This window comes from Hemicordylus capensis, chromosome 2 (assembly GCF_027244095.1).
Source record: "Hemicordylus capensis ecotype Gifberg chromosome 2, rHemCap1.1.pri, whole genome shotgun sequence".
NCBI lineage: Eukaryota > Metazoa > Chordata > Lepidosauria > Squamata > Cordylidae > Hemicordylus > Hemicordylus capensis.
In genome coordinates, this window is record NC_069658.1 from 18,544,497 (window position 1) to 18,572,164 (window position 27,668).

At 45.9% G+C, this 27,668-nt stretch overlaps 1 protein-coding gene across 3 annotated transcripts in view; it reads right to left on the reverse strand.

Moving 5' to 3' along the window:
• Positions 1–3,679: 3,679 nt before the first annotated feature.
• Positions 3,680–27,668, reverse strand: part of CCDC68 (coiled-coil domain containing 68) — a 49,207-nt gene continuing 25,218 nt past the window's right edge. For all 3 annotated transcript variants that reach the window (XM_053303491.1, XM_053303492.1, XM_053303490.1), the window contains 8 exons: positions 25,490–25,615; positions 20,978–21,103; positions 16,373–16,501; positions 12,407–12,489; positions 11,213–11,318; positions 9,212–9,295; positions 7,824–7,900; positions 3,680–4,021 (listed from right to left, as the gene is read on the reverse strand). In XM_053303491.1, the coding sequence (XP_053159466.1) occupies positions 3,973–4,021; positions 7,824–7,900; positions 9,212–9,295; positions 11,213–11,318; positions 12,407–12,489; positions 16,373–16,501; positions 20,978–21,103; positions 25,490–25,615 (780 nt within the window). In that variant the 3' untranslated portion in view covers positions 3,680–3,972. The remainder of the gene's footprint in view (positions 4,022–7,823; positions 7,901–9,211; positions 9,296–11,212; positions 11,319–12,406; positions 12,490–16,372; positions 16,502–20,977; positions 21,104–25,489; positions 25,616–27,668) is intronic.

Sequence of the window (27,668 nt, forward strand, 5' to 3'; positions counted from 1 at the left end):
AAATGCGTATGTTCTGAAGGGTAGCATTGGTTTTAGCCCAATCCTACTCATACAACTTCTTCTTGTATTCCTTCTTATGTTATGCTATGTTATGACCTGTGGTCCCAATAAACCTATTTCTTACAGTTCATTTTAGACCCCGCTCAGGTTGAATGAGGAAAGCCCCACTCTGAATGCACATGTGCGCACACTGCCACCCGGAACATAACTCATTCTGTGCACAAGGCGGGGGGGGGAGATAGAGGGAACACTGGTTGGGAACCCCTGGCTTAAGAGAAACCTTAGGGCTATCCTCACGATCGATGGAAACAGGGCTAAGCCGATTGTGAGAACCACTGGGCTCGCAGGTGAGCTTGGTGATTCAATGATGGCTTGCAGCTGCGGCAGACACACTCTGGGAGGGGAACCCCAGGATTTCACCATGCACTCACATGGTGCATGTTGGCGGGGGGGGGCACATGGCAGTGATCCCCTTCCCCCAACCCCCGGAGCTCCTGAGAGAGCCACGGAAGGGGACAGGAGTGCCTGACTGAAGCCGTCAGTCATCTGGGTGGCCGGATCAGCTGCCCAGCAATGAGCTACTGCTCGTCAAGCCCGCTCTCCCTACAGAACCCCTTAAGGCTCCACACACTGATTGTGTGTAGAGCCTCCTTGCCTACTGCCGGTCTGCATAGATCGCTGTGTAGATAGTTAACTGGGTTCCATCCCTGCATTCCAGAGCCCTGTTAACTGGTTTATTGAATTACCATCACCTGTATAGGGCCTGAATGAGGAACCCAGGTTTGGCTGACAACATACCTGGGATCATTTCAAAAGATTGTGTCATCTTAGCAAAAACTGTGTTAAATATGTATGGGTCAAAGGACAAGCTCTGTACCAACTCCTGTTTTTGAGGCACCCGTTTTAAAATTGGCTCTTTGCTGCATTTCAACTTTTTAACTTGCTCCTATGTTTCCCAAACTCAGCTCCATCTGAATAGCAGGCCACCAGTATTATTTGATGTTATAATTTGCCATATTTCTATTTCCTGCGGGGTGGCTCAGCAAGTAACATGCTGGGACTACTCAATAAATAACTAATGAGCCACTGTGTAGGAGAGTTGCTTGTAAATCTTTAATAAGGGTAGCAGTTCCAAAGAATTAAATGATCAGGAAGTTTATATTTGTGGTGTCCTCTGTAAGAAATTACAATATCAACTTTAAACTTCACTTTTCCCAGCTTGGCATGGCCATTTACCTGTACAGGAGTACAGTGAAATAACCAGGTCCTCCAGAACCACTTGTCTAATTAACCCACAGTGGGGGAAAATGGCCAGGCACAACTTATTCAGTTAATTAAGCATGAAATACTTTATTATGCTTACCAAAGCATCGCTGACCCAAGACAGAAATGATGCATTTGTGTTTTTAACAGCTAGCTGGAGTGGCCTGGTCCAAGGAGGGTTAGCATGCTGGCTTCCTCTGGAGAGCTGGGAACCCCTCTCTATTCTTTCCCTCTTTTTACAGCCCTTTCCCCTACTTTGGGGTGCTTAGAATACACAGATTGGCCGGAAACCTTGTTTCTTAGATTTTGTACCCCCAATTGGTTTTTCCCAACTAGATACGTGTACACCAGCTGTTTGTCCATTGCAGGTTTGGGGTGTGGTTTTTTTGTGCTCGTGTGGATAACTCTCCTTGATCTGGATAAACAGCTCTTTTGTGGTAAGCCAGTGTTTCCTGGGTGTAGCTACTTGCTTACCTGTGTTGTAAAAATCCTGCTAGAAGCTGTTTGACTAACACTTTGCTGCAAGTTGGACGTTCAGGCCAGCAAACTGGACTATTGCTCCCTTTAAAACCTAAAGCATTGCTCAAGCCGAGCTAATATCCTATTCCTGCCTAATACTTATATCATTAAATTGCCCATTACAGATAAGTTGTATACTTGATTCCTTTTGTTACGGAACATACATAGAAATTGTAGAAAGCGGTGCAACCCTGTCTGCGGTTACTGATGGTGCTTTAAGCATATGTGCCTTTCTGCAATCTTGTAGTGGAAAAACAGGCAGCCCTAGTTATTCACATTCCCACCAATTTCTGAAGATAACGAAACCGCTAATAACGAGACTTGAATCGGGGGCGTGTTAGGGGATCAGGTTCCTTGAGCATAACACACACTAAAAAAAAAAAAAAGCAGGGAGGGGGTAGAAATAAGGGCAGAAAGCATAGTACCTTGGTCTCCAGGAACATTTCCCAAATCCTCAGGCTTTTAAAAATTTAAAACAATTAACAAAAAAACCCACAACTCATCAGTTTAACAAAAGAACCACAGAATGGCTCTGCTTCAAAATGGCGGTTGAAAATGACAACACAAGGCATTTGCGGCCACTCAGGAACCACAGATAGGCGGTAATTGCCTATATTTCATGCTGCAGATAAAGAAATTAGGTCTCTAAGACCCATCCACCGATACATGAAATGATCTGTGCATAACAAGGGTCTCTTGTATACTGCACATGGATGAATGGAAAAGTAGCACACAGCTTCAAGAATATAAAAATTCGTACTTTAAAAGGACCTATGATCTTGATAAAAGTCCAAAAGCCAGGATGGGGTGATAGCTTTGGCTGCTCAAGTACTTGTGTCATTTTGGTTGGTTCTAAAAAAGTTGTAGTAATGCCAGCAAATAAGTTGTAGTAAAGCCAGCAAATAAGATGAGTCTCAGCTCTCAAAATTCAAGCTGAAAATGTCCCCCTGGAACTTCATGCCTAAGAGGGGATTTGAACCCAGATCATTCTACTTGGCCCAACATGCTATGTGTTATGCTATGCTGCCTCAAGCACATACTTGACTCCTTCCCAGTTGAACTAATGAAGCTTAATATTTTACTTAGAGCATCATCCAACCAAATTTCAGCATTCTTAAATCCTCCTCCTTTCAGTGGCTGAGTTAAACTCCTACTTCGTTTGACCACTGAATGAGATGTCAGAATGCAGGAGACCACCTAGATCAGGGATTCTCAAACTTGGGTCCTCAGGTGTTATTGGACTTCAACTCCCATAATCCCCAGCCTCAGTGGCCTTTGGTTGGGGATTATGGGAGTTGAAGTCCAATAACACCTGAGGACCCAAGTTTGAGAATCACTGACCTAGATTAAGTCTTTGGATTTTACCAGTGTGTGTTCCTGCACTTAACTAGCACAAGATGGTTTGTTTTGTTTTGAGCATCTGGTTGCCTCCTTCTGTCATGCTCTCTCTAAAATACCATTGTGCCAGGAAGAAGCACAAGTGTTTCTACAGCCACAGTGAGTTTATATCACTTGAACTGTATAGGGCCCCACCCCTAAGAGTCTTGAGACTTGGTGCAGTGCACAGAATTTTCTGTCAAATTCCTAGTAGACACACCAGCCCCACACTGCATTCTCAGGCTTCCCAAAGGATGCCGTTATGTCAGAGCAAGGACTGAACAAATCCACCCATCTGTCAATTCAGAGTCTAGTGCAGGCCAGCTTTGGGTGTTAAGATTAGTCCATTACAGCTTCAGCTTGTGTGTTGTATATTTGAGAGAATATGCAATATTCTTTCTGGGCTTGGATGCAGATTCATGACATTTCCATATGTTGTTCTGGGTAGTGGGGTGTGCATATCCTGTACCACACACCAAATCTTCTGGCTGAAACCTCTTCTGCATGAAACAGTCAGTCCTGAAAGCAGAATGTATTTGTATTTGGCGAGAACAGTTACCATGCTACAATTGTGTCTATAAATAAATAAGGAGGTTCTGCTTCGCTCCATTCTCCTTGTCTTCCTCTGCATCTGACTTCACTTCTTCCATTGGAAGGCCAGCTCAGGAATCCACCTGTGAGCCCAGAAGCCCAAATGAGCTGTGGCAGAGCGATTTCCAGAATTCCTCAGAAAGGTGGTCAGCAAAGGGAAGTCAAAGGAACATAGGATCCTTGCCATGGATCTGACCACACAATGCTGCTTTGCATGATATTTCAGTTGCGCCGTCTAGTTATCATGGTGTAGGGTGCAGCCCCATCAAGTCTGCAAGAACAAGATAATAATAATAAAAAAATTCACATTTATATCTCACTGGTCCTCCAAAAAGCCCAGAATGGTGGTCATGGTTGTGTTTATCTCACAACAAGCCTGTGAGGTAGGTTAGGCTAAGAACTAAGCAGCTGGCCCAGAGTCACCCAATGAGTTTCACAGTCTCGCTGTTACTAGCCCAACACTCTAACCACTATACTACACTGGCTCTCCAAGTGGTTCCAAGTGAGCAATGTATGAAGCCTGCAATTTAGCTTGGGCAAATTGATCATGTGCCAATACTGCAGCAAGCTGGGCCAGGCAAGACTCTTGTCTGAAACACTGGAAGGCCACTGCCGATCTAATACCGAGTTAGATGGTTTGACTTGGCATAAGGCAGATTCCTTTGTGGCGTGAGGAAGGGCCATAACTCAGTGATAGAATATCTGCTTTACATGCGGAAGGTTCCAGGTTCAGTCCCTGCCAGCATATCCTGGAAGGGCTGCAAAATATCCATTTGAAGCCTTGAAGAGATACTGCCAGTTAATGTAGACAATACTGTGCTAGATAGACCAAAGGGAGAGGAGAGCTGGTCTTGTGGGAGCAAGCATGGCTTGTCCCCTTAGCTAAGCAGGGTCCACCCTGGTTGCATATGAAAGGGAGACTAGAAGTGTGAGCACTGGAAGATATTCCCCTCAGGGGATGGAGCCGCTCTGGGAAGAGCATCTAGGTTCCAAGTTCCCTCCCTGGCTTCTCCAAGATAGGGCTGAGAAAGATTCCTGCCTGCAACCTTGGGGAAGCTGCTGCCAGTCTCTGAAGGCAATACTGAGCTAGATAGACCAATGGTCTGACTCAGTATATGGCAGCTTCCTGTGTTAAAGGAAGGTGTACATCTGAGTATAAGGCAGCTTCCTAGCCATTGTGACAGATTCCCTATCTTTAGCCTCCTTTCTGTGTGTCCTTCTGCAAAACCCAATCACTCCCTCCCCATTCTAGAAAGCAGAGCTATTCCCTAGCAGATGGACTGATTATTAATAACTAAGGAGAGCAAACGGACTCCCACATGCTCTGCATCAGGCACCCAGAAGGATGGGCAGAGGTCCTTCCACGTGGTGGGCCTCCATTAACTAGCAGCATATCATGAGGCAATTGCTGGCAACTTCTGCAGTCTAAAGGGACACACTGGAAAAGTCAGTCATGAAGCAAAGGGCTGCCATGAACTGGCATACGATATCTAGCAGCATGACTGTACATATGTCAGATTTTTAAAATATCTGTCTCTCTGAAGAGAAAGCAGAATTCTCAGGATTTCAGTGTTAATGCACTGCATGAGCGTGCTTCATTTCAGAGATTCTGCTCTAATCATATATAAATCTTGCTGACTGTCATGATGCGCAGCTGTACAGAGCCGCTATAAATCACACCAGTGCTACTGCAGTCCTGTAAGGCAACCCCAATGCTGTAGACTAGTGTTTTTCAAGGGGGCCACACTGGCAAAATAACCTTCAATGTGAGAGCCATTCCCCACCACACTGACTTGAGCACAGCATCAGACTTTTCTCAGTGCTGGAAGGGCCCTTTAAGAAAGATGGAGCCCTTCCTTAAGAGCTCTAGGAGAAAAACACTGGGAAGGACTACAAATCCCAAATCTCTGTGCACACCTTCCAAAATGGTGCCTCCATAGGGCTACGTTCCCCTTCAAGGAGCCCCCCAGCACTGGGCAGAGTGCAGTTCGTAATAGTGAGAATGGCTGTCTCCAGCTGCTGCCAGTCCCTGTAAAGCAGGCCTGCTCAACTTAAGCTCCCCAGCTGTTTTTGGACTACAGCTCCCATAATCCCCAGCTGCAGTGGCCAATAGCCAGGGATTATGGAAGTCGTAGGCCAGCATCTGCAGGAGGGCCGAAGTTGAGCAGCCCTGGTGTAGAATATTCAGCTTCACACAGCACCAACAAACAGAAATGCCAACCAGGGGGCTGCACTTAGGGTTGATGGGGGCTTCCACTGGCCCCCAGGCCTTACCATAAAGGATGGGCCGTCATATTTGGGGCAATGAGAGCAACTGGGGCAGTGCTGCTTGCACAACCGCACATTCTGGACAGCATTGGGACTGCCTTACAGGACTGCAGAAGTCCTGACATGGTTCACAGCAGTCTTGTGCAGCTCTGCATCATGTTGGCCACTAACACGATTTGCCGACATGATGCGCAGCATCTCATCAGTGCCGCAGACCACAGAGGGGCTGCAGCAGACACAGAAGGCAGCCCCGATGTTGTTGAGTACAAGTCATTGCACAAACATTGTCCCATTCAAGGCAATGGGAGTAATTGGGGCAGCGCTGGTTGTTCAACATTCTCTGCAGCATCGGTTTCTGCCTTTGCAGCAACCCTGCTGCAGTTCGCAGCATTGACAAGACATTGCACTGTAGAAGGGCCTTCACTGTGGCAGCCCCTTTTCTTTGGAACGCTCTCCCCACCACACAGATTTGTTCAGCCCCCTCCCTGGCTGCTTTTAAGGCCCTTCTTAAGACCCATTTGTTTTGCCAGGCATTTGCCCTATGATTATGATTGTTGTTCACTGCAGGAGGTGGTATATAAGAAAATTTTTAACCAATAAAATAAATTGCACCTCATATCAGCAGCCATTTAGAATATTATAGATGGCTTTTCAAATGGAAAATAAAGTTCTCGGTTTCCATAGCAAAATAAATGAGTCTTTTGTCCCCAAAAGGCTCACAAATCTCAAGTGGCACGAATGGAGCTAGCATCCCTCCTGTTTGCTAATAACCATGGCAGGGCATACAGCAGCCTCTTGTCCATACAAGGTATTGTCCCCAATCCCTGCTTGCCAGCTGGGCACACGGCAGCAGGGTTCCCTCTAACAGAAATTCCCTGACACTGTTGACTGCAACTCCCATAATCCCCAGCCAAAGGCTATGGCAGCTGGAGATGCTGGGAGTTGTAGTGAACAACATCTGGGAATCCCTGTTAGAGGGAACGCTGCTCTGCAGCACAGCCAGCAATTACTGAGAATGTGATGATCTCAGCAGAGAGTCAGTGGTTGTTGCTGGGGTCTATTTTTGAGTTTCTTTTTAGATCGTAAGCCCCTTGGGGACAGTAGTCCTGTAGCTAAAAGAGCTACCTACCAGCTCTTCTTCTCCAGGGCTAAAAGAGGGTGGAATAAAAGGGCTTGACACTCTACACAGACCTCTTTAAAGGTATTGCACATTTTGTGGCTGACAAAGATGGGAGTTGTAGACAAACAACATGTGAGGACTCAAAGTTGGGTACCCCTGTCTTTGAAGAACACCCTACTGCCCTGAGGAATCACAGCAGTGTTGCTAAATAACTTTAGAATGAGTTACCTGTCAGAACTACTGAGTTTTTCAGGGTAAATGTATTTGACTTTCTTTTATTGCACTGTATTGTCGTCAGCCTCTTTGAGAACCTTTTATTGGTGCAAAGGCAATGTATAAATACTGAAGTAGACAGAGAAACAGTGAGATTCTCCAGTGCCACTCCAGGTACACCAGAGAGAATGGATTGTCCCAAGTCCCAATATTCCCAAAAATCAGACATTCATTCGTGTAGATTTTGGCATGATGTGGGAGGGAGGGAGGGAGGGAGGGGGAGAGGAATCGAGACGGTCTTTAAGTGCTGCTGCTTAGTGAAACCATGAACCTGCTGCCATGTGCTTTAAACTGGGTTTGTATCAGACTGAAAAAACGCACAAAAACTATTAGGAATACACACACACACACACACACGGTGACTTCATAAGCTATCTTCCCTTTGGAAAGTCAGTGAAACAAACAGTCTTACTTTGCTGAAACAGCCTTGGAAGCCTTTGGCTTGGACTGGCCTGAGTAGAATTCCACTTTGTACTTCAGTTCTTTGTTCTGAGGAGGAGAAACAACACATCATTGGTTTCTTTGGGGCAGGTGCACTCTAAGCTCATTTCCTAACCTCAAAATGGGTTAGGACCAGGGGCGGATCTAGCGGCATCCCAGCATGTTCAGTGAACACAAGCCCACGAGGGAGCTGGGGTCCTGGGGGTGGGGGTGCCATCACAAGCCCCTCCTTTGCTGCCTCCCCATGCCAGGCGCCACACTCCAGCTCCGTGAGTGGCCACTGCTCCCTCCACTTCCTTCAGCCTCTGCCTTCCTTCAGCCTTGCAGTGCTGGCAGCGGAGGAGCTTATCAGCAGGCCCAGCATGTAAAAAGCGAGTCGGGAAATGGGGGCGGGTGCACATGCACCATTTCCCCTCTACACCAGGCATGCTGTTTACTTCCTCTGCCGCCAAAGCCATAAGACCCGGAGGCGGAGGAGAGGGTGAACGGGCACTGCTCGGGTGGGCGGCAGCAGCTTTCCGGTGGTGGGGATGGTGGCAGCCTCTTGTAAAATAAATTAGGGGGAGGGTGTGATCATTATTTGAACACAGGCCCACGGATCTTGTTACACCACGATTAATTACTTTAATAATTAATTATTAATTACAGTAATTATTACTTATTAATTATTTAAGAGAACATCTTCGTTATGTGCCCCACCGCCCATTGAGGTCACTTGAGGAGGTCCATCTCCAGTTACCGCCAGCTCCTCTGGTGGCCACACGGAGACGGGCCTTCTCGATTGCTGCCCCGAGATTGTGGAATGCGCTCCCTGCTGAGATACGATCCTCCTCATCTCTAACTATTTTTAAAAAATATTTGAAGACCCATCTCTTCACCCAAGCTTTTTCAGCTTTTTTAATTTGTAGGTTTTCATTTTATGCTGTTTTTAAATTGTTAAACAGTTTTAACCTTTTATATTGGTTTTTAATTGTTTTTATGTCACTGTTAACCGCCCAGAGATGAAAGTGTGGGCTGTATGTAAGTTAAATAAATAATAATAACAATAATAATTATTATTATTATTAATTATTTATTATTTATTAGAAGCTTGGACAGACAGAGGTGTCTTTTGCACAGCAACAGATTGACACAGTATTTTATGGAAAGGAGGCAAACCCTGAACATTAAACCTACTCCGCTCCTTCAGCCATATCACTCGTAAATATGACAGCTGCAATCTGAAGAAGCATAATCCAGAATTCTACCACCACATGTAATGCAGTGTGTAGAATTCCATCTTTGGGGGAGAAAGAACTGTTGAGTTCTAAGAAGCAAAACCATATTGGCATAAAACAAGATGCTCTGTTCTCTCTTTACCTTTGCTTGGAGCATCTCAATTTTTTCTTTCAGGTTTTCTATTCTTTCATCTTGCTGTTTTAATTCATTATTCATTTCTTCAATCTAAAAAAAAGGAAATTAGTAACAAAACATGCTTGATAGAGTTTTGTTGAATCACATCGACAGAACTAGGAGATTATTTCAAGGAACCCTTGAGCAGAAGGTGCCTTCCCCGAGAACAAAGAGATTTGGAGACTTTAAACAGTGGAGAGAAGACAAGCACTCATAAAAAATGGTAGTAGTCTTTAAAGCAACTTCTCTTTCTCCCCAGATTTTGCTGGTCTATGACCATAATAAACTAATTCATCCCCCCAAAGCAAACTGACACTTTCCCCCTCAAGCTGCAAAACACAGATTTTGGTCTCCTTTTGTGGCTACATTCAAATTGCCAAATAGTTTATCTTCAGCCTTCATCCAAGCAGGTTGGGTGGGCTCTTTCGCTAGTAGCTACCAGTCATTGAATCAGGGGTGTAGCAAGGTTGGAGTGGGCCCAGAAACAAGATTTTAAAATGCCCCCCACACACTGAAGCTCAGCTCATGAAGTAAAGAAATCTTAAATGAGGCTGAATAGTGGTAACAAAAAGCATAGTTTTTTTAATCTATCTATCTATCTAACACTTGACCTATGTGCCACAATAGAACATCATCCTAATTTTTTTTTTTTAAGGTTTTGTAAATTGTGGACAATGCAAGTCATTTAATGGTACTAGAGAAAGACATGCTGTTCTGGTAGCTCCAGGTCTTCACACTCACAGCAATTTCGGAGGATGAATACAACTGAAGGAAGCCCGGGCGGTGCGCGGCTGGGGGAGTCATTCATGTGACTTGCCTCTGGGGGCCCCCCCCAAGGCAGTGGGCCCCCAGACAACTGACTCCCCTTGCCCTATTATAGTTATGCCCCTGCATCGAATGCCAGTTAGAGTCCAGTATTTAAAACATGGGCCGCATTTGCATGTAACATGGAACCGCGGGTCCAAGGGAACCGTAGTTCCATGCCTCCCTTCCCTCACTCTCCTGTCTGAATTCGGACATTCAGGAAAGCTGCCTCTCTGCAGTCAGTGAGACTGCAGAGGTGGGGGGAGCTGGCTGTGCGGGCTTCCTTCTTGAAAGAAGGACAGCCTGCACAGCCAATTAGGCAGAAATTGAGGGAGGAGCTTCCTTCCTCAACTCCAGTTCCAGGGCCAGCAGCCTGCAGTTCCGAATTCAGACGTACCACAGGCTACTTGGAACCTCAGGTTGTGGCAGCAAAACTCGCTAAAAGCCGAGGGTTCGATTTGGAGTCCTTCTCTGAACTCTCGATTTGGTAGCTGTGTCCAACTGCGGTTCCCCCTGCATTCAGATGTAACGTCCTCAGAACTGCGGGCCTATTCAACTGCGGTTATGTGTGAATGCGGCCACGGATATGATGTAGCAATCAATGCCCATTAAGCAAGCAAGTCTCTTTTAGTGCTGATTACAAAAACATCTTTAGCTATTAGTGACAGAAAAAAATTAGCTAAAGAAAAACCTAGAGAAAAGATTCTCTCTTCACTTTGGGGCCATGACAAAATGTTTTGCAGGTGAGAAAATAGTTCTTTTCCCTCGGCTCACACAACCTTCCCTCAGTCTTTCATCATATAGCTACCTCTCTTGCCAAACTATCTCAAAATCGTGCATTTCATGGCAAAACAAGATTACTTAACCCAATAGCAAGCCAAATATATCAACAAAGTAAGTTGTTCATGGCCAACAAACAATTCCCACCATCTCCCAAAAGGATGATGAATATTGAATGAAATTCAAAATTAGATTCCCACTGATGGACAAGCTACAGAAATAACAGACTCTTCTTCCATATACGGTGGACTTGCTTACGTTAAAAAAAAGAATCTGGAATGAACCAATTTTGCTATATATTGGCAAAGTAAATATGGAGAATTAGCAGCAAATTCCCCAGACACAGATGCCCTTATCTGATGAATCAAATTAGCTTCCTCTAACCTGGTGAATCACACTGTGTAAGTTTTGATGCTGAGAATGAATCACATGGTCCAAATGGCTGATTTGCTCTTGAAGTGTGGAGATCTCCGTTTGAACTTCTACACAGCTGGTAGAGAGGGGAAAAGAGGGAAAGCCAAAACATTTATACATTGGGGAAAGCATTATGGGATGGAAGGCTGTAGATTAACTCAGGTGTAACAATCTCCATGATCATCATGGATGGATGGCCACTTATATGCCAAGGGCTCAGCTAGCTAGGAAATCCTCCTCTGCAAGTCCTCTTAAAATTAATGGAAATGGCACAAGAAAGCCATTTGATTCTCCTGCCTAGTGCCGTCTGGAAAAACATATAAAGCTGCTTAATACTGAGCAGGACCATTGCTCTAACTCTCAACTGTTTATACCAGGCCTGATCAACTTAGCGCGCTCCCCACCAGCTGTTTTTGGACTACAACTTCCATAATCCCCAACCACAGTGGCCAATAGCCAGAGATTATGGGAGTTGTAGGCCAACATCTGCAGGAGGGCCGAAGTTGAGCAGCCCTGGTCTATAATGACTGGCAGGATTGCAGGCAGGATTATTTACCAGCCTCACCTGGAGAAGCCAGGATTTGAACCTGGGACCTTCTTGCTGGAAAACACATGCTCTACCACAGAGCTACAGCCCTTTCCCGTTGGGGGCAAGTCTTTACCACTTCCCCATGACAAAAGCAACATGTTTGGCTGGACGATGTATATCTCTGCCACTCCTAGTACATAATACCATCTCTTGAGGTACTTCCAACTCTTCTGAAGCTTCAGACAGATATCCACCACTCTGTGGTGTGGATTCCAAATCACCCTCTTCATTCTGATTTGGTGATTGCATATAGTTCTGTGGTGCCCAGTCTGAACTGTCTGCATAGGCATGGTCATTTCAAACACCAAATGTGTCTAAAGCATGATCTTCTTTTCTTAAATGTCTCCTATTTCTCAATATTGTTCTAGTAGAAGTTTTCACTATGTACGCTCAGGGCTCATCCCTCCTGCCTGTGGCAGTGGCTGGTATAATGGGAGCTGAGCGGCTATTGGCTTCCAGACCTTGCAATGAACCACACTGGTGTGGAGGCTACCCTTTCATTGCTATTCAAAAGTTGGCAAATCCTCTTAACAGTCTACTGAATTAAAAACAAAAAATGCATGCTATTTGCAAACCTTCTGGCATCTTCTGCATTTGACATCATGTGGTGAAGCTTCTTTTTCAAGAAGCATTTCTTTTCTTTCAACGTTTTCTTTTCCTACAAAACAGCAAAGTCACAACCATCATATCCAATGTACAGTTTTGATGATCAAATACAGTTCCGGAGATCACAGGCAAGTCAGGAAGCAGGACAAAACTTGAAGTAAGTTACTTTCCCCCTTTAATTTTCTTTCATTTTATGTAATGAAATCCAATCCAACCATATGCATGTGCAGCAGTTCTATGCTCCTCCTCCCCCAATAGATCCTCAAGACTACCTTATAAGATCTAGGCGGTTCCAGTTCCTGGATTAGGCCAGGAATTGTGCGCATGGCTCCTTATTTAACTAAAAAATGTGGAAATTGCTACTTCCCACATTTGCCCCGAACTGAACTGGACCAAATGTGTTCATTACATCAACTTTCACGGCCAATTGCTATTGACTCTTAGATGCATTTTTCAGCTGGAGAACCCTAGAAAGGTATTACAGAAGTGTCCTTCAGTGGTAATGAAGAAAAACGAAACGATTAGGTGTCAACATGCAAACTGTTCTAAAGCTTTATCAATTGGATTCTTCCGGGTGCTTAATTTTGCTGAAGCCAATGATCAGAAACAAAAGGAAAAGTCTATGTTCATAGCTACATTTCAGTGATGTGCACGGACCGGTCCGGAGGCCATTCTACAGGCCTCCGGACCGGTCTGAACATGGGGCGGTTCGCGGATCGAACAGCGCGGGTGGGGGAATGTTCCTCTATGGGGGGGGGAAGGTGTACTTACCCCTCCCGCTGCTTCCCCCCCACTGGCGTGCCTTTTTTTTGTTAGCGTTTGGGGCGGCAGGATACCTCAGCATTGGGGCGGCAGGATACCGTGTGCGTGATGTGTGCACAGGCAAAAGGCTTTCTGAAGCCTTTTGCCACCGAGAGGGGGAAGGGGCGGCAGGGAGGTATCCTGCTGCCCCAAATGCTAACAAAAAAAAGGTGTGCCAGTGGGGGAAAAGCGGCGGGAGGGGTAAGTAAACCCCCCGCCCTTAAAGGAACCCCACCCCAGTGCCGGACCGCAGCTCCATGGTTCCGAGCACATCCCTACTACATTTTAGGAGAACAGCTATTCAAGCTTGGCTCCCTTATTGTTAAGCTTTAATCATCATAATAAATAAAGGTATTATTATTGCATTACAAATTTAATTGCATTTGCAAACGTGAGCATAGAGCCAGATGGGGATCTTCTGTTTAGAGTGGGGTAGCCACCTAATGGTGCAGCAGGGAAATGACTTGTCTAACAAGCCAGAGATTGCGGGTTTGAATTCCCACTGGTATGATTCCCAGACTATGGGAAACACCTATATTAGGCAGCCGCGATATAGGAAGGTGCTGAAAAGCATCATCTCATACTGCGTGGGAGGAGGCAATGGTAAACCCCTCCTGTTTAGGTTTAACCAAAGAAAACCATAGGGCTCCGTGGGCGCCAGGAGTCGACACCGACTCGACGGCACACTTTACCGTTAGGCAACCTGGCTCTCCAGGTGTTGTTGAACCACAACTTCCACCACAACTGGGAATGATGGGAGTTGTCATTCAACAACACTGGGAGAGCATTGCCTATCTGAGTTTATAGTGTAGGATTTTGTAAAGCAGGAGAACATGGACCCACAAGAGAAAGGACAGTTCAGACTTCTTCTTACATTTTAAATATATATATAGCTCAAGGCCTATCTAGTCCAGCATACCGTTTCCCACAGTGGCCCACCAGATGCCTCTGGGAAGCCTCTCAAGCAGCAGATGAAGATATGCCCACTCTCCTCCTGTTGCTCCCTTGCAACTGGTATTCAGAGATAGCCTATAGCCATCAAGACTAGTAGTCATCGACAGACTTATCCTCCATGGGACACCTGACATCCATAACCACTCCATCTCCCTAAATTTTTCTAACTCCATTTTAACAGCTGTCTAAGCCAAGGGTTCCCAACTCCAAGTCCCCAGATGTTGTTGGCTTTCAGCCTTCAGCCATAACATCCTTAGTGATTATGGGAGCATCCTGGAGAGAATGTATCTATGTGGTTGCTAAGAGTCGACACCGACTTGACAGCACCTAAACAATCAATCAATCCGTCCAACAGCATCTGTGGCCCCCAGGTTGGGAACTCCTGATCCAAGTTAGTAGCTATTGCCGTATTTAGTGGCAGCAAATTTGATAAAATTAATTATGCATTGTGTGAACTGCGTTCCTTTGTCTCTGTCCTGACCCTAGTGCCCATCAATTTCATGGCAATCCCCAAGTTTGAGACATTCTCGTCTCCTCCATTCCTCCAATTAGGGCCTTCCCAGAAGGCAATTTCATGTATCCAGGTTTCTGAACAGGGTTCCCATCTAACAAAGATTAGCCCTGAGGAGGAGAATGCTTCAACTGAAAATAAAGCCCTCCCACATTCAAAACGTTCCTCCATCTGACTCCTTGGCTGAGAGTCCATTAATGGAATGTGATCCCACAGCCTTCCAAGCAAAAACGGAACAGATGGTGATGCTTTAATTTTAAGTAATATGCTCATTGCAATAACTTCTCATTGCTAATCACTGTTTACTACAAAAGGAGGTGACGTTCACTGCTTAGCACTTGTGAATCAGCCGAGAATGCTGGGAGGGTTTCGCAAAAGGAGTTTGCCAATGTGCTTGAATGGCGGCGAAGAAGAATGGAAAGAGGAGGCGTTTGTAAGCAAACTGTTCCAAAGCTGTCATAAGTTGGCTCCCTTCTACTATTTACCAATGGGATACTCAGAAATAATATTGGGGGGTAGGAATCAAAGGTCTCTATTTACACCCACATTAGAAAATGGAATGGGTTTGCAGACTCAGCTCCCACACAGAATTAGCCGTTTGGCTGTGCTTGCATACACACTCAGAGAGTCATGTGGAAATTCTCCCACTTCCAGCATGAAAACCAGATCTATTGACTATTGCAGATAACTGTCTTGAGTAGGCAGCAGGTTTGAGAAAAGGATTGTGGGGAAAAGGCTATTTGTGATTACGGGGCTGGAACACCTTCCCTACAAGGAAAGATTAAATGTTTGGAGCTTTATTTTTTTTAAAAAAAAGATAGTTGAGAGGGAATCTGTGTTAGTTAAGAGCCTTTGGATAGGGCGGTATAGAAATGTCTCACACACACACACACACACACACACACACAGAGAATATCTACACAGATACAGTTATTCACATGTTATGCTGAATGCACATACAGGAGTACACTTCCTATCTGCACCATGCATTTGAGAAGGCCTATACCCAGGTTCACTTTTACAATGAATGCATGTACAGCAATTCACACAAAAACATACATGTGTACAGACTCCTGAATGCATGTACAACACAATACCTGAATAGGGCTTAAGATAATGGCCAACATAGCAAACAAGGACGCATCGGTGCAGCAAGAAAGCAGCCCAACAGCACTTTCTGAGCAACTGCAGCAGTACATCAAGGAAGGGGAAGTTTTGGATGACCTCCCCTTCCCTAGGAAGCCCTCTGTGCCACCTGGAAAACGTCCCCAAGGGTTGTACAAGCCTCAGAGACTTATCATTGGGTGGCACAGAGGGCTTACTGGGGAGGGTGTGAAAGATTGCCCCTTCCATGGTGCAGCTGCTTGGGCAGTGCTGTCAGGCTGCTCTCTCACAGCATGGGTGCATCCTTGCTCTGCATGCCGGCCACTGTCTTGTTTCTGGTTCAGTCCTCAGTCGTTATTGAGAAAACCTGTTTGTTTTGTGCTTGAGAGTTCGAGAGATTGACACACACACACACACACACACACACACACACACACACACACACACACACACACACACACCTGTCTGCCTCTTCCATGTATTGAAACTGAAGTTCCCTCCTAGGCCTCATGAGCCACATGACAGCAGAAGCTCATGGCGGGTGGAACAGAACCTCCAACCTCACCTCTTCCATCCTTTGTACTCGGTTCTCCAGTTCTTCAATCTGGGCGCACTTTTCATGCAGCTGTACATTCAGCTGACTGAGGTGGTCTGTGCTTTGCTTTAATTTTTGTTCTTGCTCCAGCTTGCGAGCCTGCGACAGGGCAAGGAAAAGATGGTGCTAAAGGGGAAAGCAACACGCAGAGGAGGAGGGAAACCAACCTGTAGCAACACAATTTCCATTTCATGTGTGCGGAGCATGACTAGAAGCTGCCACCTGCTGGGTGCAACTGTACCCAGGTGAGCATCCCTATGGCAAACCTTGCTCGGCTTTCGCGCCAGCTGCATGCACAACTTATGATTACCAGTTACATTTCTATTCAGCCTTCCTTCCAAGAAGCTCAGGACAACTATAAGGTCCTCCCCATTTTATGCTCAAAGCAGCCTTGCAAGGTAAGTTGGGCTGAGTGACAGTCACTGGCCCAAGCTTAACTAATGAGTTGTGTAGCTAAACAGGGATTTGAATCCAGATCCCACCGATTCCACTACAATGCTAAGTACTATGTTGCGCTAGCTCTCACTCGGCCATGACAGTCTAGATCAGGGGTGCACAACGCAAATGGTTGGAACTAGCCATTACTTGCTACGTGGTAGTCAAGGCCAATTTTCAGCATATTATTAAAAATATTAATGAAAGCCATTTTTAATTTGCTTATGGATCCCTTCCCCTCACCATCAAGGGACCCACAATTTTAACAAGGGGAAGTGGCCAAGAAATAGGTCCAATCCCTTCTCTGTCAGTGGGACACCCGGAGGGCATGCAAGCAAAAGACAAATTCCTCTCCTTTCTCTACATTGCCTTCAGGCGGTAATCCTAGGCAAGCTTACTTTCTGGGATGAGGGGTGCATTTCCAAGTAAACATGCATAGGATGGCGCTGCAAGGCAGTTTCCGAAGAGGACAGAGGATGGCCCTCCCTTGCAGAAGAGGGAACTGATCAGCTGTTGCAGCAGAATATTCCACCTGCAGGGCAGCAAACAAGTCCCATGGGCCAGATCAAGCCATGGGCCTTATGTTGTGCAAGCCTGGTCTAGATGCGGCTGCCAAACCTCAAGCATAGGCTGCAGGGCCCATGACTTTTCTGATGCTGGTGGCTGACGTTCTGAACCACCAACACTAGTGGTGTGCATGGAAACGGAGCCTGCCAGTTCAAAACGGGGGGGATGTCTTTAAGGATGGGGGAGGGTCCTCTTCAGACTGGTAGTGGCCGGTGCACATGCATGTGCACTGGGCACTTCTGGCCACTTCCGGTCAAGGAGGTATGCTGCCGCCCCACCTGACCGGTGGGGCAGGGGGACGGGACATGGCGGGAAGGGTAAGAGCACCCTCCCACCTTCGAACTGACCAAGCCGCCAGACATTCAAACCAGTTTGGAGGCCCTTATACGGTTAGGCACAAACCCTTTTAGGGTTCCTGCACACCTCTAACCTGCACCACTGTGGCCATCTAAAATAATGCCTGCTGTGGTACAGGGTTCATCCACTACTATTTAATGTTAAAAAATTGATACCGCCTTTCATTAAAACAATCTCAAGGCAGTTTACGAAACGTTTAAAACAATTTTAAAAACTACACAAAAAACATAAAAACTACACAATTAAAATGGAATATAAAAAAACCAAATCTAATTTAAAGTTTTTAAAAATGTACAATATAACCATAAGATACAAAGCAGCAGCAAACAAAACACTCATTTAAAAGCCTGGGTAAAAAGCCAAGATTTTACTTGCTTTCTAAAAACTGTGATGGAGACTGGGGAGCGGAGGCCCACTGGGAGAGCATTCCAAAGTCTGGGGGCAGAGGCATATCTAGGGTAGGGCAGGCAGGGCACATGCCCCGGGCGCCACTTGAAGGGGGGGCACCATTTTCTAAAATTAAAAAAATCTTTAAAAATGGCTGCTGAAAACAAAATGGCCACCGCGCATGCTCAAATGGCCTGCCCAGGCCATGCCAGGACATGCAGAGGCCATTTGAGCATGCACGGTGGCCATTTTGTTTCCAAAGGCCATTTAAAAAATAAAAAATGGCCACCGCACATGCTCAAATGGTCCCTGTGAGGAGGGGGGGACCTTTGCAGACCCACCCCCAAGGCCTTTAGGAAGCCCCCTGAAGGGGCTACAGGTAAAAAAAAATTAATATAATTTTTTACACTGTACACATATTTAGTTTGGCACTATGTACAGAGAATCAGGGCTTGTGAATACTGAGCTGAAACATATGGGCTAGGATTTGCTCTTACTTTGCTTCTTGTGATAAGTGAGTTAAATGTGATGTCTTAATAATATGGCTATTAATGGTGAATTTGTCTTTGAATCAGTGTGAAATCCTTAGTATTAAGGCCCACTGGGAGTTTCTTGCTCTCTTTCTCTCATTTTAACTGTCTTTCTGAAATACTAGAATATATTCCAAGCAGTGACACAGTTTACTCTGCATATCCTTTAATTATTTTCAGAGTATCAAATTCTCCATTTATTTTTAAAACTTATGTAATAGTGATGCTACAATGCATAGCAGATAATTAGACAGACACTTCTGTTTAGTTTTCCAAGTTTACCTCCGCATAGTTTTTGGGTATTTCATGAGCCCCGGCATACTGAAATTTGTAGTTTTCCAGCATTTTTGGTCTGGCTACGTCCACTGCTAAATAGTTTTTTAAATATTAAAAGATTAACGAGCTTGAATTGTATTTTTGAGCTGTTATTATGGTAAAGTTATCTGAAAGATGGGTGTCAGATGTTTGGACAGGGGGCGCAATTTCAGTGCTTGCCCTAGGCGTTATTTTTCCTAGCTACACCTCTGTCTGGGGGCCATGACTGAGGAGGCCCTGCCCCATGTACACAACATGAGAGCCTCCCTCATTGTTGGCACATGGAGCAGGGTCCCCTCTGATGACCTCACCAAGCAGGCCGAAACCCTTGGGAGCAGGCAGTCCCTCGGGTATCCAGGGTCCAAACTATTTAGGGCATTAAAGGTCAAAAACAGCACCTTGAATTGGGCCTGGAAACAGATTGGCAGCCAATGTAGCTGCTACTTAAAATGGCACAATTAAACTTCTGTGGTGTTGCAGCCTTTGAAAGTAATGGCTGTAGCACTGCACAAGTGTGATTGTACAGTTTTTAGTAGTGGGGGGAAAGCCCTGTTCTGCAACCCCACAGGTGTTGCCACTGGTGGAGCCAGCCGAACGGTGGCCAGTTTCCCACCCCACTGTCAGCCCTGCCAATGACACCCTGTGCACGGGGTCCTGGGGTCCCTCACTGGAGGGAGAGGAAGCAAAATAAATGCACCCAGCCAGCAAACGCTGGCTGGGAATGCATTTGGGAGGGCTGTGGTGAGCCCTCCAGAGATCGGGCCATGCCAACGGGGCGTCTCGCATGGCATTTCCCGTTGGCGGCCCGAGTTCTTTGAACCCTTTCACTCAATGGTAGCTCCACCCCTGGGTGTTGCTTTAGACAGCTGGAGCGGTACAGGCAGTTCAGAATCAATCACATTGCCTTGTGCAACGTGTCGGCCAGTGAACACCCAGAGCTTAAAAATGGCCAACGTGGATTATTAACGATACATGCCATTTACGGAACAGATCCCTACAGCAAACTAGACAGTTAAGTTTCACTTTATGGAGTGCAAGAGGGGATTGTTTTAAGAAGCCCAATATGCCAGGTGTCAATATGGCCTTATAAATAGGTGCCCATGTTTCACAGTAGCTGGTCATTATTTGGGTTTCTGTCAAGAGGAGGTCTTAAAACAGGCACAGTTGCCAGAAAACACTGTACTAAATTGCCAAGAAACAGAGAGAGCCTTACACAACGCAAGTGCTGTCTGTAACTCCTGATTGTGGAAGTAACTTCAAGCCTGTGGATATTGCGGCTGGTCAAACAGTCTGCCTTATACGGACAGGTTCAGATATATGTATTTAGCAAATTACAGTAGAGACAAGAGGAAAATGTACTAAAATGCAGAAAGGATACTACATTGCAGGCTTGCTTGTGTTCAGCAGCTAATGGCTCAGCAGCCGAATCCAGACCTTTGAGGGATATCCTTTCCCCTTGCATCTGTTGCCCACCACCACATCCTGCCCCGCCATTCTAAGGGAACAGTGTCAGATCACAGATGGCAACAGCAAGAGGCAGACGGTCATGCAATGATGTACAAAATTGGAGGAAGGAGAATGGCATGCCAGATATCAGCCCCATTCACATGTTTAACATTTGTACAATGGGTGTACAGTGTACCCAGGTACAGATCTGTACACAGGTATAGTGATTCACATGTTATGTTGAATACAGGTACAGCAGTACACTTCCTGTTTGTACCAGGCATTTGAAGGGCCTGTATCCAGGTTCACTTTTAAACATGAATGCAGGTACAGTCATTCACACAAACACATGTACACGTGTACAGTCATCTGTACACTCGTACAACATAATGTCTGAATTGGGCTATTGTAAGCCAAGAGGCAGCAGGGAGGGAGGGAGGGAGGATAGCATTGGCCTCCACCTCTTCCTACGCATTCAGTGGCCTGTGACCAGAAACAGTTGCTGACCAGGGACACTTATGCAGAGCTATACCACTACCTTCATAATGTGGATGGCTGGTTCGTGTCTTTTCTTGAGATCTTCACAGCGCTTCTTGTAATCCTCTTGGAGTTTATGGGAGCCATTTTTCACAGCCTCAGCACCTGCTGCTCTCGAAGCTTCAAGCTGGAAAGGTCCAAAGTGGCAGGCATGGATTATTTACATTTGTAGCACAGCCCATTCCAAAAGACTAAGAGACGGAGGCAAGAGCAATTAAAAAACATGCACATACATAAGAGAACACTATCTTTCAACCAGCAGAAGATAGAGCCAGCTGTGGAATGCTCTCCCACATGGAGGCTCATCTGGAACCGACCTTGCTCTCTTTTTTATGCTGGGAGAAGATGACCTTTTTATTTACCCAGGCACTTTAGTGTTGATGTTATTTTTTTCCTAGGTAATTTTTTAGGTCTTTCATTCCTGGGGCTGTCTATGTTTTTTTTAGTGGGATAGGCAACTGCTTTTAAGTATTTATTGTATTCAATATTTTAGGTTTTATTTTAGTCATATTTTGACACTGTGAGTTGCTCTGGAAGTCTTTGGACCCATAAAGCAGGATATAAATCCTTGTAAACAATCACATTCATATTGCTCCAGAACAGCACATGAGATAAACAGCTTATAGTACTTTCAAAGTATGCAATCTCTGTGTTTCTGGCAACTTTTTAAGGTAAGGGAGTTCCAGTGGCCTAGGAAAAGCATTGAGAACCTGTTTCTAGAGCACCAGATCATCATCAGACACAGGGGAGGAGACTGGATCCAAGTTGTTAAGAGGAGCTTGGGATGCTGGGTATATTGCTAAGAATAGTTAATAGTTTGATGGTTTTTAATAGTCGTAATGTTGTTTTACATTTTAAATTGTTGTAATGTTTTATTTGTTGTTTTTATTGTTTTGTTGTAAACTGCCCAGAGACTTGCATTTTGAGCGGTATACAAATATGTTAAATAAAATAAAATTAAAATAAAAATATCTCAAAGGAAAAGGAATGAGAAGATGGTCCCCTGTTGCAAAGGGGCTCACCACCTAAATAGAAACACAGGAGAGGCAGCAGCAACCACTGGAAGGGACTCTTTACTGGGTTGAATAGGAACATTTGCTATCCCTGTGCTAAACAGAGGAGAACCACTACTGTGTTTACCCGAATAGAAGGTGACTCTGAACGCAAGATGATGCCTTAAAAGAGAGAGCCTAAATACAGGTTAGACCTGTATTTACCCCAAAGAAAGATAAATCTGAATCTAAGACGACCCCTCCATATTTTAAAAGGAAGAAGTGTGAGAAAGCCTCATGTTAGATTCAGGTAAATACGGTACTTTGAAAAGGTGCTACTTGCCCAGTTAGCAGGATGGCCTAAGGACTTGTTTTCTTGAATGTTTCTCAGAGCTTTGACAGTAGCAGGGTAACATTCAAATGAGTGCATGAAATGGAAATGGAACCCCCACCCCATGCCCAATAATGTTTAGCTACACTTAGTAACGATGTCATAATGGCACGTGCATTTCCCTGGTCAGTGCAAGCACCAACCAATAATGTGGAGTAGGGCAAGGGAATGTGCAATGCGATGAAGTCACAATCTAAGAAAGCGAGCCTAAATGTTACAGGAGCGAACTTTACAGAAGGATGACACATTTGGTGGTGGCCCCATGTGGAGCGTGCCGTGTAAGTCCACCCTTTTCAATGGTGGAAGCAACCAACGGGATTCAATAGCTCAGAACAAACAGAGCTGCAACCATGCCAGCTGTGTAGACAAAAAGAGGCAGATCTAATGCTCATTGATATTGGAATAGTGATGGCACCAATGTGAGCAGACTCCCCGTTTGAAAGAGGGCCTTCTGGAATGCTCACCTTCGGGAGTGTTTTAGCCCTGTGCATTCTTCAGCAGCTCAGACTGAAATTTGAATAGGAGAAGAACTCCTGCCTGCCTGCCTGCCACTTTTCTATTTACTCATCTGGCAGTAGCAAGAAGGCATCCTTGGCATTCTCCCAGGCTCCTGCTAGAATGCTTCCAGCAATGGCCAATGCCAGTAGCCCCAGGATATGAAGCACCGGGGGTTCTCTATGTCCACCCAAGAATCCAGATGCCTTGGGAAACTAGGTTTCCCAGGACCCCTGACACCTAGAATGCTGCCCTAGGAGTATTCCAGAAGGGAAGCCTCCTTACCGCTGTTGCCACCAGGTCATGTAACTGGGGAGGGAGTGACAAGTTAAGCTAAGCTACGTGAACTTATGGGCAGGGGTTGTGCAACTCATGGAGGGCTGGGTATTTAGACCCTTCCCACTCTCCCAGTGAAGTCACTGGAAATGTGATGGATCCAAATTCGGCTTGAAACAAGTCGACCTATTCTCCAACCCCTATTTTCCAGTCCCAGCCCCCCAAATTGAACTGGGGATGAGGTTAGCAGATCAATAGTTCTGAACACCCGAGCATCCCAAGAGAAAAGAACCAGTATCAAGCTGCTTTAGGCAGCGCTGAAACTGCAGGAAGGAGAGTAAAGCACTGAAACCCGAGCACCCCGCAACTTAAGTGTGCATTAGTAGCTGTAGAGCGTAATACTCGGCTGCCACCACCAGGTGGCAAGAAAGACTGAAGCCCTGGAGAGCCACTGCTAATAACACTGAGAGAGATGGACTCAATACAAGACAGCTTCCTAGATTTAAAAAAGGAGGGATGGAGAAGATGCGAGTATTGACTTGGTATTTCTGAAGCTCCTTTTTAACACAATCCCAATTACTTTAATCAGCATCCGTATAGTACTTCAGGTGTTCACAGTGCTTCACAGGAACAGTCTTGCTTCAATGCTTAAAATAAGCCTGCCAGGTTAAGGCTTTCTAGAGGAACTGCCCTGGAAAAAGAGCCAACTCTAAATATGTCAGAGACATTTTAGGTTGCTGAAATACTGTATGCAGAGGTCATCGTGCAGCCGCCTGCGGAGGCTAATTGGGAGGCTGGGCAGGGCAGAAAAGGACAGGAGTGAGAGATGAGTGGAGAAGCAGAATGAAGCTGAAGGGGTGGGGAAGGTGAGAGGAAAATAGGAAGATTTAGATGGATTTTTAATTATTTTCCCCTTCCATTTCTCTTTACATAACTCTGTACTGCAAGGTTTTTCAAGCCTGAATTTGAAACCTTGGTTTGTAATGAGTTTTGCTGCCAAAGCCCAAGGTTAGAAGGCGCCATTGTGTCATCTGCTGTGGCTATCACCTGGGCTTCGTGCACAAGCTCCTCCTGCCACCAGAGAGAGGCCGGCTCCGAGCAGCCCATAAATGTGTCAGTCCTAGGGCGGCCACATTCCTCACGGACCGCCTCTCGGAGCTGATGCCCTGCCTTCTGCCAGCTCTTTGCTCCTCCTGCTGTGGCTTGGTAAGAAGGATGCCGCGTTCCGGCATTCAAAAGGAATGGGATGGCATCAGGGAAAGCATGCTTTAAATAAAAGGAGAATTAACACAGGTGCCAGGAGCCCTCTCATTGACCTCCTACCTGATCTAGCCCCGTTCCTGGAGCTGCCAGATGTTATCAATGGAGTGTAGTTTCTTTGATCTTATTGACTTCGTAGGTGGGGATCTGTATATTAAGGCAGACCAAGGATCCTGGGGTTTGGTTTACTGTAACCAAGGTTGCCACTAAGCTAGCTGACTCAGGCAAAGAAGTGAGGAAGCCCCAACACACTCTCCTCCTCTGCCGGCTTGCCAGCCAGGGAGTTAGCCTTCTCATGAGGGGCCAGTCCACAAGAAAAAAACAAACAACAGTGTGTATCAGCTCTCCATCTGACTACACTCTCATGAAATAAACCTTCCCATTACAGGAGAGAACTCATACTATAAAGGTAAAGTGTGCCATCGAGTCATTGTCGACTCCTGGCGACCAGGGAGCCCTGTGGTTTTTCTTTGGTAGAATACAGGAGGGGTTTACCATTGCCATCTCCCACACAGTATGAGAGGATGCCTTTCAGCACCTTCCTAGATCGCTGCTGCCCACTCATACAGGAGATAAGGATGGGTGTCTGGGGGGCAGGATAGAAAATCCCGGAGAATTGAGGAGGGGGCTGGAGGTTGCCAAACCACAATTAGTCAACAGTCTGTGGCATGATTCCCACCTTCGCAGATTAACCACAACTTTGGCTACTTGAAGTTTCACACAATGTTCAAATGGGGCCAAACACTTTTGCCGGAAAGCCATTGCCAGTCTGAGTAAACACTATTTGACAGAACAATTGTTGTTTTTTAAACTTGGTACAAGACAGCTTCATACGTTCAAATCTGACCACTGTCTACTTGTTTTCTATGGAACAACATTCAATCACACAATCGCTCACCTGTACCACTTGCTACAGCCAGGACAATATCCTCCACTGTTTGTGGGGGCTAGGCCTCAATTTCACAACCAAAGAACCAATATTTTCACAGAATTAATCTGAGTGCAATGGAGCCTTCTGTGTTGCTCAGTAGGGCACAGAAATACTCCTTGGAGAATTATTCTCAGAAATACTCTCCTGGAGGAAAAATATGGGACACACCTTGAGCGTTAGCCATTCATTTTCCTTGTTCACTCGTGACAGTTCTTGTTCTGCCATTTTCGTCTCCTTGTAGCAGGAAGCTAAAGCCACTTCATCAGGTCCTAATCCAGATTCTTGGAAATGTGTCTAATAAAATAAAAGATGAGTGCATTTCCCATAGGCTCATTCTGCCCAGTGTTCAGCTCCACCAGCCTTCTGATCCATAAATGTTGATCTCTCTGCCCACATATTGTTCGAATCAGTACCAAAAAGGTAATCCTGATGGAACTGTGCAATCACTACGGAGATCACTTTCCAAACTGTGATTTTACTCAATCAGTAAGCTGCAAGAAGAAACTACTAAAACTGCAATGGGTGCATGTATAGAAGTCTGGACAAACAGAAGCACCCAGACTAGTACTTCTGAAAACAAAAAGAAGTTCTGATCAAGCAAGGGCAGAGGGGCAATTTTTGCCAATTCACCCTTCCTGCTACAGCTCCCTGAAAATATGTCCTTGAGAGCTTGGGGACCTTCAGGAGCAAAGTTTCTGGCAAGTGTAGGGGGGCAGGAGAGAAAAGGGGAAGATCAGCAAACATCCTCTCTCTCCCCTTGTGCAAGACCTCTTCCATTTATGGCAGTAAGAGCCTGAGTGCTACCCAAAGTCTGGAAATGGGGGGTGGGGATATGGAAGAATGGCTGATTACAAAGAGAGCTGGTCTTGTGGTAGCAAGCATGACTTGTCTCCTTAGCTAAGCAGTGCAAGATATTCCCCTCAGGGGATGGAGCCGCTCTGGGAAGAGCATCTAGGTTTCAAGTCCCCTCCCTGGTATCCCCAAGATACGGCTGAGAGAGATTCCTTCCTGCAACCTTGGAGAAGCTGTTGCCAGTCTGTGTCGACAATACTGAGCGAGATGGATCAAGGGTCCGACTCAGTATAAGGCAGCTTCCTATGTTGCAGTGTCCACTCTGGAAACGAGATCAGAATGCTCAGAACCCCAACATGGAAGGAGGAAATTAGGATGGAGAAAGTTTGGAAAGCACCCCCATTAAGCATGGAAGCAATTTTACAAGGAGCTTCTGACACTGGCCAGCATCCTGTCTAACGAAGTGCCAGTGCACCAGTCTTGTGTTCCAGACTAAGGCTGCAGCAGTACAGGTTGTTTGTGTGTGTGTGTGGGGGGGGAGGGGGACAATCTCCCCTTCCTTCTGCAGGTGCCTGAGTCACCCAGGGCTCAGGGACACATTTTCGGGTGGCACAGGCAGCTGGGGACGGAAATGGGGGATCCCCCCTGAAACCCAGCGCTGCTGCATTGGCACTTCATTAGTCAGGATGTTGAGCAATGGAGTTACACAGAGGAAGTAAGATTCTGGCCAGGCACATAGCGAGGGGAGGGGGGGGCTCGTGTTCGCCTCTCTCCCCAGCAGCCCCTCACATGTGCCAGCCACGCCTCCTGCATGTGACATCACATGCAGGGGGTGTGGCCAGCCCCTTGAAGGGCCCTTGAAACCCTCCAGAGGTCATTCCCCAGCTGCCAACAAAGTGGGCTGGGTTTTTCTTTGTCCTCTTCCCTGCTCAGTGGGTGAAGAAAATAGGGAAGGCCAAGCCGGGTGACTCTCAGGAGTTGGGCCAATTATAGCTCTGCCCAATTATAGCTCTTCCCCCGCCCCCCGTGCCCATTCTGGCCCTGTCTCCATCCCTCTACATTGTGCAGAAACCCAAGAGTGTTTGGGATGAAAATAAATATATTTCCTCTCAACCCATGGCAATAAAATATCACGTTCCGTTTGCTCAGCTCCCCAGAGTTTCATATTTGAAAGCATTAGCACAACAGACCTGATAAATAACAGCTTTGGATTCCCCCGGGATGATATTTTCTGCCTACAAGATTAATTAGCACTTGGAACACTGCATCAGGCAAATGCTTTTCTGCCTAGGTTTGCAGAGCAGCAGCATTAGACAGCTAAAAGCCAAATATAATTCCTGATCATGCTTTATGAACATTCAGCTCTCCCTGTATTCAGAGAGGCCTTTGCTGAACGGGTAGCCTGATCTTACAGTCTGCTTTGCAGGGTGAGTGGTGAATCCTAGCATTTCATCATCAGTGCAACCAATGTGCAAAGAGGTGAAACCATTGCTTAAAATATAGGGGGTGAAAGGGCCCCCAGCCCTCTTCCCTTTTGTGCCCTTTTTTTGTAGAA